The sequence below is a fragment of the Hypomesus nipponensis genome, chromosome 7 (genome assembly GCF_054491055.1).
Source record: "Hypomesus nipponensis isolate SF chromosome 7, ASM5449105v1, whole genome shotgun sequence".
Lineage (NCBI taxonomy): Eukaryota > Metazoa > Chordata > Actinopteri > Osmeriformes > Osmeridae > Hypomesus > Hypomesus nipponensis.
Window position 1 is genome coordinate 8838521 of NC_140367.1, and position 13418 is coordinate 8851938.

The following is a 13418-nucleotide window of genomic DNA, read 5'->3' on the forward strand; positions in this document are numbered from 1 at the left end:
CTGTCCTGAAACATGCTCTGCCACAAACAAACTGACAGAAACGTCCATGATAAGGAACTTTGTTTTTATTGAGGGGAGCAGAATGGTAGTCAATTTGAAGAGTTCCAGGCTTTGAGGGAGTCTTTTGCTGGCTGGAAGAACCTGCTGAAGACATGCAAAGCAGACACACACAATATAGACCTATGCCATAGGCCATGTCCCATCAGCTTACACTGTAAGTCCAGTGATGTGATTTTTCTAACAAAAACATTTGTTAGGTATGTTTACCCTCCTGTGTGAGTTGGTTTGGCATTCAAGGAAACAAACATTTGGTTATAGTGATGTAAATCCAATAGGCAGCCATTTCATTGTTGAGGTTCATGCCGCCATCTGATCAACACAAACATTCTAGAAAGTTACACATTTGTTAACATTCATTTTGTTTACACATCCATCAGATATATGACATCAAAATTTGGTTCACCACACATATCGTACAACATCAACCGTCCTGCCCAGACGTGATCTTGGTAGACAGATGTATTACTGTAAGTGAGGCGTGTGATTGTGGCTGTAGTAATACATACATACATAACAGGCGATCCCAGAGCATGTTACTAGATCAAAAATATGCAATGGATGTGCTATGCTTTGGGAGCTTCTCCTTTTATTGTTCAAAAACGAGTAGATGGCGATATGCCCATTTGTGCAATTATAATGCCAACTCCTCAGATTCAACTCTTCACTCCGGGTGTGTGTGTGATAGTGGCCAGTTAGTTCCGACGATCATGTTTGTCTTCATGGTGTTGTTGTCGCTGTTCCATCTGTTAAAGCCCTCTCAGGGGGAATCCTTGTCAGACAGGATTCATCTGAAACTGCATGGTAACTCCATCCAGAGTTGAACCTCCTCAGCTGAAAGTCATGGACCTGTATAACCTGTATCTCTGGAGCTCCAGAGCGTCTGGTGTCCATGAGCTTGTACCAAGTCCAGTGGGTCGCTGAGTGACTGGCAGCTACAATCTGAAAGACCTTAGACACTGTTGCCACGAGTCACGGCCAGCGCTACGATTGTAGCCAACAATCTGACTCTCCTCAGGTGAGACCTCATTCTCAGAGCGCTTTTAGTAAACAGAGATCTTCTGGAGCTCTTAAATGACTGCAAGGGGATGATTCGGCAACTGTGGGTTGTGGTGTGGTTCGTGTGGGTGGAAGAACGTTCTATGCTACAGTTGAAACATCAGAGACATAATTGGGTCGGAATCCTCAGCAACAGTTCAACTCTGAAGCCTCAGTAAGAATGCTGTTCTACCTTGATGCCACGACGTTTACTGATGACAGAAAGAAAGTTATAAATCACTGATATTGTTTCATGCAAGTCCACTGAGTGGAACAGTTACAATGGTAATATGGTAATGTATGACCATCTCCATTACAAAAGATTGGAGTGGCTTGATACTTGATTCTGGTTGGACATCTATTGGACAAAACTAGAATAGGTAAGTTTGGATGCTAGTGCTACTTGCTAACTCTCTCTTTCTCACTCTCTCACACTCTTTCTGACTTACAACACCAATCTGAAAATACATACTTCTTTCCCTGTAATTGTAATGTGCGTATAATTCTCATCCCTTCATGTTCAAATGCAAGCCGCCTCTTTGCCGCCCCTTCACACTTCACTCCTGACGGACAGTCAAACCGACCAATAATCACATTCATCAGGGAGGGGGAAGGGCATGCCCTGGGAAACAGCGTAACAGCGTTGTCTCTGATTGGCTCGCAGTCTCTCCCGGCTCCTCCCAGACCTGGCTGACTGAAGGACAGGCAGAGACAAAGGGGGGCGGATCTTCTTCAGGAGGCGGGAGATGGGCGGAGCAGGAAGTGGCAGAGCAGGAAGGGGCGGGGCATTTTACGGCTCCACCTGAAGGTTGTCTGTGTTGCTGACGGGTGGCTTGATCCCGTTCACCTCCTCAAACACCAGCTCTAAGGGGAAAAGAGAAGAAGAAGAAAAAAGAGAATGAGATGGGGGTGGACACAGAAGGGGAGCGAGGGAGGCAGGGAAAGAGATACCAACTCTTGCTCTGCTTGAACTTTCTAACGTAGTTGATCCTTCTCGTTCTCCACCATCGGTCTCAAACATCTTTCCACCTTCTCATACCCTTTCCTCCCCCCATTTCTCCATCTTCTCCCTCACCTCCAGACATCCCTCCATTCATCACTCCCTTCCTCTCTGGTCTCACCCTCCCTCCCTTACGCCGTCTCTCCATCCCTCCTTCCATGTCACCCTCTCTCCCTTTCTCCATCTTTTCTTTCCTCCATCTTGCTCTCTACATCCCTCTGTCCCTCCCTCCCTCACTCCCTCTCTCACCCTTCCACTCCTCCAGAGTGCGGTCCTTGCTCTCCAGCGTCTGGTCGTAGGGTGGGGCCTCAGGCTCGTCGTCAGGGTCGTGGTACTGGGAGAAGTATGGGTGGGACAGGGCAGCGCTGGCAGAGATACGGCCGTCACAGTCCAACACCAGCATACGCTTTAAGAGGTCCACAGCTAATGGAGGAAGAGTTTGAGAGAGAGAGAGAGAGAGAGAGAGAGAGAGAGAGAGAGAGAGAGAGAGAGAGAGAGAGAGAGAGAGAGAGAGAGAGAGAGAGAGAGAGAGAGAGAGAGAGAAAATTCAGAGAGACAGACAGAATTAGGGAGGGAGGGTCACAAAGTCATGTAGATGAAGCTCTTGAGACTCACCCAGCGGGTTGGCTCCTCTGAAGATCTTCTCCAAGTCCTGCTGAGGCATGAAGGGGAGTGACTGGATGTACTTCTGAGCCTGCCAATGAGAATCGATGCATGATAGCAATTAACGGAAATTGATTGGTGTATAGAAAAGTCAATGATCCAACACGTCCATGAAATTAGCAAGTTAATATTGTTGAATCATCTGCTGTGACAAAGCATTAGCTAGGAGCTCATTTCTGGTTTGTCGTCCGCCCCTTTACTTTTTAATCCATCCCTCCATCCCTCCATCCGCCCATCCCTCCATCCGCCCATCCCTCCATCCGCCCATCCCTCCATCCCTACATTCCTACATCCCTACATCCGCCCATCACTCCATCCCATCTTTCCACCCCTCCATCTGCCCCTTCCCCTATCTGTCCATCCGCCCATCCCTCTATTTCTGTCTCACATGTTCAGAGGAGATCTTCTGCAGGAGATCAGGTGTCGGCGTCCCCACTACCTCCATGATTCTCTTCAGCTGGTCGATATCTTAGGAGGGGAGAGGTTAAGGACCAGGACACATAACAAGCAGTCGTTCAGCATTCAGGGCAGGGCAGGGCTGAGGTCATCAGGGTTGAACATAGTAAAACAGAACCAAAAAGAAGACACCAGCTCAGAGGAGACGAGAAAAAGGAAGAAAGAAGGGCTGGGAGAAAATGTTGAGTGAGAGAAAAGGGCCGTTAAAGTGGCAGAGTTAGAACACTTGAACACCTCCGGTAAAACAGCCTCATGTAGGCAGGCGGGAGACCCACTGCATTTTAGGGGCACTAAATCAAACATACCTCTGTTCTACTCCTCGAACTAAGCATGTGACAGCCGATACAATTCCACCTATTGTGAACATTCCGTTCATTCAGTTTTCCCTGGAAGCTCCCCCTCCAGGGACAAAAGAGGGGAGGGAGTTCTAGATCTCTGGCTGGGATTGAGATGCAAATCCCAGGCCTGCTCTGATGTGGTGGGACTGACCAGAGGCTACAAGAAAAAAAGAGTGTGTGAAGTATATGGTGTCCTCTTAAGTCATTCAGTGTTGTTCAACGAAGGATACAGTCATTGCCTGGAAACAAGACCTTCCCTTTCAGAAGTTCTCCCATGATGCAGCCAACTGACCAGATATCCACTGAAACAGACACAAGCAACAGGTCGATGATGACAGGCAACTCAGACGTTAGCGCAAGCAACAGATACACTGTCAACATTAGGCAGCGAGGTGGTCAAGGGCCCACTCCTCACTGCCTAACAGGAGGTCAGGAAACCCTTTACACCCAGCTCTCAGTGGATGGTGGGAGCGACTTGCGTCCTGCCATGCCAGATGTCTCACCTGTTTGATTGTAATGCATCCAGTTGAGCATGATCTCAGGGGCTCTGTACCAGCGAGTGGCCACGTATCCAGTCATCTCATCGTCTGTCTGTCTGGCCAATCCAAAGTCAAGGATCTGGACAACAGGCATGCAGACAAAGGTTGTCAGGGCAGTTGACTATTTTGGAGCTGGGGGGAGGGTGTGTTGTGATTGTGTTCAAAGGGGGGTAGGGTGAATTGGTGTTCTGGACTGGACTGGTTTGGACTTACCCTGAGCTCACAGTCCTCATTCACGGCCACATTGCTGGGCTTCAGGTCCTGGGAGAAACAGAGACATATGACGAGACAATAAGAAAAAAAGACTCAACAGACAGACCGGAAGTGAGACAGACTGGCAGACAAGCAGTTGGGCAGGCAAGCAAGCAAGAAGTCATACAAACAGACTAGTAGACAAGCAGGCAGTCACACAGACATGCAGGCAGATTAGTCAAAAAGTCAGCAGAAAGACAGACAAGCAGGCAGTCAGACAGACAGAAACACAGAAACATAGAGAGGAAGGGAAACCGCAAGGGACAAAACCAAACTGGCATGACCAAAACACACACTCTGTCGACAGTCAGTCTCCAACACACACATGCATTACACACACACACAATCCTTCACATCCAACACTCAACTCTCAGGTGGGACAAGAAGCCCTAAGGCCCCCTTATGAACACAGGCGGAAAGGAAGAGAGGTGGAGGAGAGGAGGAGAGGAGAGGAGGAGGAGAGAGCAACCACTCACTCTGTGTATCAGTCCCGCTGAATGGATGTACTGTGAAGGGACGGGGGGTGTCGGAGTGGTGGAATGAGAGACAGGAGATTGGGGCAGGGGGTGAGAAGGGAGAGAGATGGGGCAGGTGGTGTGGGAGGAGAGAGGAGAGAAAGAAGGCAGGGGTCAGGAGAGCACCCCAGCAGTGGCCTCTGTGGCCCCAGCTTATAAGGAAGGCTTTTGGTTGTTTCCCTAGTAACCAGACTGGCCAATGAATCCTCTAGTCTAGTAGGAGGACTCCTTGTTGTCTTAGCAACATTGCATTGTCACCCATATGTCTCTCATCAGAGGAGAGCATTGACTCCCAGTTAGCTTTCTGGGAATTAGTTTCCCATACAGAAACTCTGAACAATGATGACACCGTTTTCAGGATACTGTGTTTATGATACCAGTATGTGTTACCAGGGTACACATTGAGTAGTGATCTTTCTCGTCGAGGCACTTTCTGTCTTCATAAATGGTACTTGGCAAACATTTGCTGAACAGTGCTTGACATTAGAGTGTGAGGCTTCCCATTCCTCATTCATGTCCAGTGTTCAAACCCCAGATCTGATGTTTGACTGTGTCTGTGTGTATGTAAGTGTGTAAATGTGTGTGTGTGTTTAGTTTCCTGTCAGGGGTGGTTTACCTTGAGCCCTCGTAGCAGCTGATAGATAAGGAACTGAACATGCTCGTCGGAGAGGCGCTGGAATTTCACGATATTGTTGAGGTCCGCCCCCATTAGGTTAGTCACTAGGTAGCTGAGAAAGAGGGGTGGGAACAGGAGAGGGAGGGGCGAGTTAGAGTGGAGCGTGGTGACGTTGTCATGGCAATGTGTCAAGCCTCCCTCCCACACACAATATTCTGAAAATGGAACATATTGAGTATGACAATAACCCCCGACCCCCCCCCCCCCACACACACACACACACAGACACACACAGACACACACCCAAATTATTAGAGACTTCAAGCAGCTCTGAGTGATATTTTATACTTGACCTCTTGGCCCTAAACTTGGCCCTCTTTCATCACACTCACACACTCCCTCCCTTCTCACACTCACACACTCGCATACACACTAGTACACTCACACTTCATTAAAGTCCTCCAGGGAGGCAGCAGGGGAGAAGACATCCAGGAGCCCTATTACCTAAGGAGAGAGAGGGGAGGGGAGGGAGAGGAAGACAGGAGGGAAGGGAAAGAGAAGGAGAGAAGGAAAGGAGAAGTGGAGACGGGGGGAGGCAGAGGAAGAAAAGAGAGGAGAAGGAGTAAACAGAGGAGAGGGGAGAGAAAGAGAGGCATTGGAGAAGAAAAAGAGAAGGAAAAGAGAAAGGGCCAGGAAGTGAAGGCGGTTGGTGTTACACACACTGACGTTTTGACTATTTTTAAGCAACATGATGTCCTCATATTGGAGCAAATGTCGCCACACGCGACTAAAACAAGCAAGCCTGCCATGTCTTTTTACTCGGTCACTTCCCGTCCTCACAAGGTTCCTGTGTTTACCACTGTCACCAATATGTGCGAGAGAGAGGATTTGTGTGTGAGAGAGTGTTTGCGTATGGGTGTGGGTGTAGATGTGTGGGTGAGTGCATGCGTGTGTGTGTGTGTGGTTGTAGTTGCCGCTGCTCCCTCACGTTCTCGTGCTTCATGTGCTTGAGCAGACGGAGCTCCCGGTAGGAACGACGACTGTGGATGAGAGACTGGAACGGCCTGGACAGCTTCTTCACAGCCACCTTCTGTCTCAGCCTCACGTCATAGGCTGAGCTGAGAGGAGGGAGTGCAGGGGGGACATGGAGGAGAGGAGGGAGGGAGGTAGAAGATGGGAGCGGAGGGAAGAGGCAAATGCAGGGGAGTGAGAGGAGAGGAAGAGAGCGAAAGGAGAGAGGAGGGAGGGAGGGAGGGAGGGAGGGAGGGAGGGAGGGAGGGAGGGAGGGAGGGAGGGAGGGAGGGAGGGAGGGAGGGAGGGAGGGAGGGAGGGAGGGAGGGAGGGAGGGAGGGAGGGAGGGAGGGAGGGAGGGAGGGAGGGAGGGAGGGAGGGAGGGAGGGAGGGAGGGAGGGAGGGAGGGAGGGAGGGAGGGAGGGAGGGAGGGAGCAGATGGAGAAAGGAGACAGGAATGGAAGGAGAAAAAGGGGAAAACATGATTAAATACATTGTCCCACTTTCTTTTGCCTTTTAATGACGGTTTCCACATAGATGACATACATGAGTTAGAAATTGGTGTCAGTTCAGCGCCCGTCTGCATTCTCGTGATGCTGTTTCTATTTTGCTTGCCATAGGACTCTCACATCCTTACAGTCTTCAAGATAGTCTCAAAGAGGAAGGTCAGACCAGATGCACAGGAAGTAGAAAATGTTACGAAACCCCCAAAAAGAGGTGACTGAGAGCCAAGAGGAAACCGAGGAAGGACATGGACATGAACAAGATAAGTACTAATAATGTATTTATTTGGCACTTTTAGACACTTTCATCCAACAGTACAGGGGGATTCAAAGCATGCAATCTGATTCTGATTCTGCTGCCTGTTGTGCTACTGAGACCCACCCAGGGCCATGAGAGAGGAGAGCACACACACAGACTCTGCAGAAGTGAGAGCAACATCAGATTACACGTGGACCTCGACTCTGGCCTGTCTCATTACCCTGTAAGAAGCAGACATTACTGAGTTCATTACTGAGGTGAGGTGTTATCTACAGTCAGCAGTGGAGACAGAGCAAGGACACACACACACACATACACACACACACACGCACACACACACACACACTTAGAGAGAACCCCTGACAGATTGGCTTCAGCCAAGGCCAAGTGCAGCCATTCCGCTCCCAGTCACTGAAGCACCTGCTGGTCTCCACAGATGCTCTTTGCCACATGTCAGCCAAGAATGTACCCATAGCTAACCCATAGCTGCTAACCGCTAGCCTCCCATCTCCTTCAATGGGTTAGCATCATCGCTTACAGCTAGCCTCTCCTTCACTAATGATGTGGTAGTGACAGAAGATGGGAAAATGTACTGAAGATGTGTTGTTCTTCGTCAGGTGTGGTGAAGAAGTGGGTTTGCCGTGTGCCTGTGAAAACCAGAAGTGGGTCCCACTCATATTCCATTATAGCAGCCTCTGTTTACCCTGGGCTACATTACTGTCCCGGACAGAAACCAGACAGCCCTGTTTCATTCTCACATGCGTGCCTCTGCCACCTTCCATACATGGCAGTTGTAGGGCTGCACCACTCAGCACACCCCATCGGGGACAGGGACAGCTCAGGGGTTAGAACATTCCATTGCAGAGGTTCAAACCCCCCTGTGTATGTGGCTTTGGATGAAAGCATCAGGGAATGCTCAGTGAATACATTATTATCATTGTCACACAGCACACGCCCAAGATATGCATCGATCTCCCCCTGTGTCAGATGTGTGGGGGGTTTTCTTCTTATTTTCTCCTCCAGCTGTTAATGCTCCTCCTGTTCCAACCCCCAAAGGAGGAGAGGGGGAGGGTATGAGAAGAGAGGAGGATGAGAGGCAGAGGAGGAGAGGGGGAAGAGGAGAGGGGGAGGAGGAGAGGGGGAGGGGTGGCATCAATGCCGGTGCAATGGCTCTGATGTTAAAGATTCAGCTCCGAAGCATCAAACGACCATATGGGAGTTTTACAGTTTGTCTGTTTGCCAGCCTGTCTGCCTTTCTGTCCACCAATCTGCCTGCCTGTCTACCTTTCTGTCCACCTATCTAGCTAGAATTTTAAACCACGGATGTTTGTTATTATCCCTCTGCATGTTCACCCTGCCGGGCATGTAAATAGCCCCCTAACTGTTCTCCTCCATGCGTGGCTGTCACTGTGCCCCCATGCTTGGTAATTACAACCTGCAGCTCCTGTGTATGGCAGGGAGGGGTGGAGATGATGGCTCCACAAGCAAACCCCCTCCCACCCTGGAGAAGACCAGGCAGCGTGCCTGAGGCATGTCTTTGTGGCTGTCTACCTGATTCCACCCCCCTTGCCCCCCCCCCCCCCCATGAAATGTGTGGCACCACTAGAGACCAGAGGAAACAGAATAGTTGAAACACAGCAGAAACATCCACCTCCTGTTCACCCGTCGAGACACACCTCTCTCAGTTCTCTTCACCCATAAAGAATGGGAGCTGTACGCCGCAACTCTGGAAGCTTCCTTTCAGACATTAAAGGTTTGCAGTTACTGGTCAACATATCCAGCAGCAACTTCATTTGGGGATGGAGGGATGGAGGAGACAGAGGCAGAGTGAAGCAGCGTGATTGAGTTAGGGGTTGCAGGCTGGAAGCTGAGACGGATGTTGGAAATGTTATCAGACCTGAGAAAGTCAGATCATTGTTTCAAGGATGACAACACTTGTGTGGTCACATCCGTGCACGTGGGTGAGTTTGTGTGCCTGTGTGAGCAGGTGTGTGTGTGTGTATTGATCCCAGACTATGACTGGAAGATTGAATCCATATTATGTATCAGTGCAATATGCTTTCCCATATCAGTAAATAGCTATTTTTACAACCTTTACCCCCCCCCCCACTCCTCCTCTGACCCTTTTGATATTTGATGGGCTTGTCTTATCCTTGACCCCAGGCAAACAGTCCCAGGAGAGATGCAAGAGATCTGAGAGACCAGCAATAACTGCAGTCCTGTCCTCTTGCAGTAGAGGTACCACCCCTAGACCCCCCATTGCTATCCCTACCCCCCGAAGCAGACCACAGACTTTTAAACCCCCCTAGTCCCTAGACCTCAGACCCCACCCCCAGCCCTCTGCAAATCAATCAGGCCTGCCAGGGTCATAGACAATGGATGAAGCTTGGTTGGGACAAAGAGAGGCAGGGCATGGCAGGGATTGTGTGTGTGTGTGAGTGTGTGAAGGGACTGAAGAAGCACAGATCAGAAGGAGTGTGTGTTTGTTTGTTTTTGGATGCGTGTGTGTGTACGTGCATACGTGTGTGTGTGTGTGTGTGTGAAGGGACTGAAAAAGTAGAGAACAGAGGGATTATGTGCGTGTGTGTGTGTGTGTATGCGTGTCCTCAGCACTCACTCCAGAGCTAGATGCTGTGAGTCAGTTTGTCCATGACTCAATAGCCCAACAGCAACACTCTGAACACAAAGAGGCATCAGAATGAAGGAGATTCTATAGCTGGTTTAAACAGCTATCAGTATCACTCTTAGTCTAGAGATAGTGTACTTAGTCCAGACCCAGGTCAGCCCAGCCCTGGAGAGCCATCTCTGAGCTATTTATGTTGATCCAGTGAATCACAATCTGGTTGGAGTGAGACCCTGCAGGAGGGTATCTCTCCAGGAGCAGGGTTGGAGTGGAAACCAACAATCACGTGATCTCATTAAACCTGTCCCCTCCATGGAGGGAACAGATTAGCTCCCTTAATGAAGCCATTAAGATGTTGGACAGTGCACGAGCCCACACGTCTGATTGGTGCCCTGTACCCAGAGGTGTAGTCTACTACAAAACTGTCAGCACACTGTTAATCCACCAAGCCCCCCCCCCCCATGGACCACTGCTCATGTTATAGACAGCATGCAGTAAACACTTGTGGGTGTAGGGTTGCATATGGCTGTGCATGTAACGTAAGGATGTACTGTATTGATATAGCTGACAAGCTATTCCCACTCCCTTGAGTGTGGCTGCGTCTGAAGTCCAGACTCCACCCACCTGCATCTCTACTGGCTTTGATGTGCATCCCTACTGTCTGTGTACCAAGCAGCCGTCCTCACACAACACGACACGTCAGCAGGAAGTGCACGCCAACGTCTCAGGAGATGAACGTTTCTCCGTGGGACAAACCGGGAGATAAGAAAACGGGTCGGCATTTTCAGAGGCCTTTCTCTGAGCTGGCCAGATCGGCTGCTGACATCGAATGCGGATCTATCCTTATTTCTCTTCAGGTGTGATGTTCTCCAACCAACATCACCTCTTCTCTGCCCCTCCTACACAGTCTGGCTGCAGACACACAGACCCCCTTCCTCGACTCTCATGCTTACCGTTGCAAGCATGGCTTGATATTGACTGTGTATATATGCCTCTCAGGCTAAAGTGCTGTCACCATGACACCTCACCATGGCAACTGTGGCTTTCTCCAGGCGACAGAATAGTGTCTGATTGAAACAATGAAATATTGTAAACCACGTAGATTCATATGCTCGGTTTGGACAATGCAGGGCAGGGCATGACAGGGATTGTGTGTGTTTGTGTGTGCGTGCACGCATGCGTCTGGCGTGCGCGTGCATGGTGTGTGCATGTGTGCGTGTGTGTGCGTGCATGTGTGCGTGTGTGTGCGTGCGTGTGTGCGTGTGTGTGCATGCATGTGTGCGTGTGTGTGCGTGTGGTGTTTGGGAGTAAAACCAGACAGTCAGACAGAGAAGAAGAGAGAGAGGCAGTAAGAGTTAATGGATTGATTGATGGGAAAAAAATCAAACAGTGTTCTATTCAGAGCAATCGATAACAGACTAGCCAGGACAACAACACCTAGTCCCAAGCAGATACATTCCAGGAATCCTGACTGATATGTAGACATGTGATTATATATAATCAGTGCATCACTGAGCCTGAATGAAGAACGATATTCCAGGAGAGATTCAGACTGATAGACTTGCTGTCTGCACTAGACCAGCCCCCCTGTGGAGACACTGCTACATGCCCATCCCTTCCAGATGTGTCATGCCTTGCATTCTCTTTCTCTCTTCCTCCTCCTGTCCTTCTCTTGCTCTTCTCCTTCGCTCTTTCCCTCCCTCTCTCTCTCCCTCTCTCAACGCCAATTCTTAGTCATCCCCGCTGCCTGTTGGCCCCGTTATCCGCTTTCGAGTTCGTCAGACTGGGCAGTATGTGGGCGCTTATAAACAGCTAGTCCCGTGGGTTTCCGATGGAGCGAGGATATATGAGGCTACATGATTTTAGCGTGATAGTTTCTCTCACACAACTACAGGACGCGCGCAGAGAAGAGTGGGGTTTTCGTTTGAAGACGGAGACACTGACAGCGTCGGTTTACAGTCATCACAGCACTGCAGCTGTCTGCTGCTTCCTGTTCAATGACGCCCAAAGTGTTTGAATGGACAGAATCAATATTAGCAAGTGTGTTACTCCCCATAACATTGACCAGTGCACTAAGCAAAGACAAACCTGATGCACTTTAATCGCAGCATGAGTCTAATGATCAAAGCCAATAACAAAAACAACAGCAATGAAGGTTAGGATACCATATTTAAACTACATGCTTGTAATCTGGTTAACATGTCATGAATAAGAGATAAATACGGATTACATGTTTTCTATTTCAACTCACAATGAGACTTTAACAAACATGGCATCACTGTGCATTGCACGGAGAATGGACTTCAATCCAGCCTCGCCCTCCCTCCTCCAATAACACTCACCATACGGAACCGTAGGCCCCCGAGCCCACGGGAGTCAGGTTCTGGTACCGCTCAGGAACCTCCCAAACTGTCTTGTTCAGCTCCTGCCGATAGTACCCCGGTCTGGCTGACATGTTCCCCAGAAAGAGATGCACTAAGGACCGGACGGAGCTCCACTGCAGCCGCGGTACCCTGTCTGTCTACGACTGAGGCTCTCTGCACAGACGCTCCGCCGGCCGGTCTCGGTCTATCTCTCTCTCTCTTCTCTCTCTCACTCACTCTCTCTTTCTCTCCTTGTTCCTGAAAGGGGGTTTCTGATACGGATGAGGGCGGCTGAGAGCTTGTAGATTCCAGACACGATGGCTCGTTTGGGGGTGCCATATTAGGGGGATGGGAAGCTTCTCTCCTCTTTCTATATCATGCCACCGAATGCAAACAATCCACATAACAAATGTGGGATTCGGTCTTTTGAAAATAGTAGGAATATGATTCGTATTATGCTTTTTCAGACGTCTGTAGGAAAGATATTTAACTTTATGTTTTCCTGCAGAACCTGCATAATCTTTGACAATGTCAAATACAAAATGCGTTGTTTTATAGTCTAACATTTTAAGTTTATTCTGTTAGACTTATGAGACGTGAGACCCAGGAATTACACAAAGTAGACTACGAATTATTATTGTGACACATAAAAAAAAACAATCAATTGCAGCATATTTATATGGTAATAGGCTTATTCCTTGTGCAATATAATAACGTGGAATAACCCATCACAACTTTCAGATGATTTGCCCCAGAGTCCAAAAAGGACTGCAGTGGAAATCTGATGTGAAAATGATATTTTGAAGTGATTTGATTGTATTTTTGCCCACATGTACTGTCTGTGTCTCCAGAACTGGACATTAGGATACATATCAGCGGTCTGTAAGATCTCCTAATTAGAACATAATGAGGTGAAAATGTAGACGCTATCCCTCGAGGTGCTCAGTTGTTGCCAGTGTTCCAACAGTGAGTGTGGGGACATCTAGTGGCTGAAAAATGCTTCTACATAAGATGTTTGGACAGTTACATTTAGGCCATCAGATGGAGATCTGGACAAATGTTTGCAACTGGATGCATAAACTTAGGTGTGTGTAGAAGGGCAGTTGTCAGGAATTTCAATCCCCAAGACAATATTCCACATTCCCTATTCAAGATTAAGCTTGCTGAACAAATGGCCCTATTAAA

General features: G+C 48.9%; 1 protein-coding gene across 1 annotated transcript; it reads right to left on the reverse strand.

Annotated features, from left to right (window-relative positions):
- Nucleotides 1-47: 47 nt before the first annotated feature.
- On the reverse strand, nt 48-12383 carry mapk11 (mitogen-activated protein kinase 11). Its single transcript, XM_084701066.1, has 12 exons — nt 12213-12383; nt 6463-6592; nt 5920-5978; nt 5475-5586; nt 4820-4849; nt 4305-4352; nt 4056-4170; nt 3783-3854; nt 3147-3226; nt 2711-2789; nt 2345-2518; nt 48-1959 (listed from the first exon to the last, which is right to left on the reverse strand). The coding sequence occupies exons 1-12, from the start codon at nt 12323-12325 to the stop codon at nt 1886-1888; spliced, it is 1086 nt and encodes a 361-aa protein (XP_084557192.1). The 5' UTR covers nt 12326-12383; the 3' UTR covers nt 48-1885.
- Between the last annotated feature and the right edge of the window lie 1035 nt (nt 12384-13418).

Bases quoted from the DNA above. Each gene is read 5' to 3' on its own strand.
- mapk11 (XM_084701066.1), bottom strand. From the start codon at position 12,325: ATGTCAGCCAGACCGGGGTACTATCGGCAGGAGCTGAACAAGACAGTT. The intron at 3,855-4,055 runs GTGAGACATCTG...TGTCTGTTTCAG, and splicing joins GATGCATTACAATCAAACAG to TGGATATCTGGTCAGTTGGC. The intron at 2,790-3,146 runs GTGAGACAGAAA...TCTCATTGGCAG, and splicing joins AGAAGATCTCCTCTGAACAT to GCTCAGAAGTACATCCAGTC.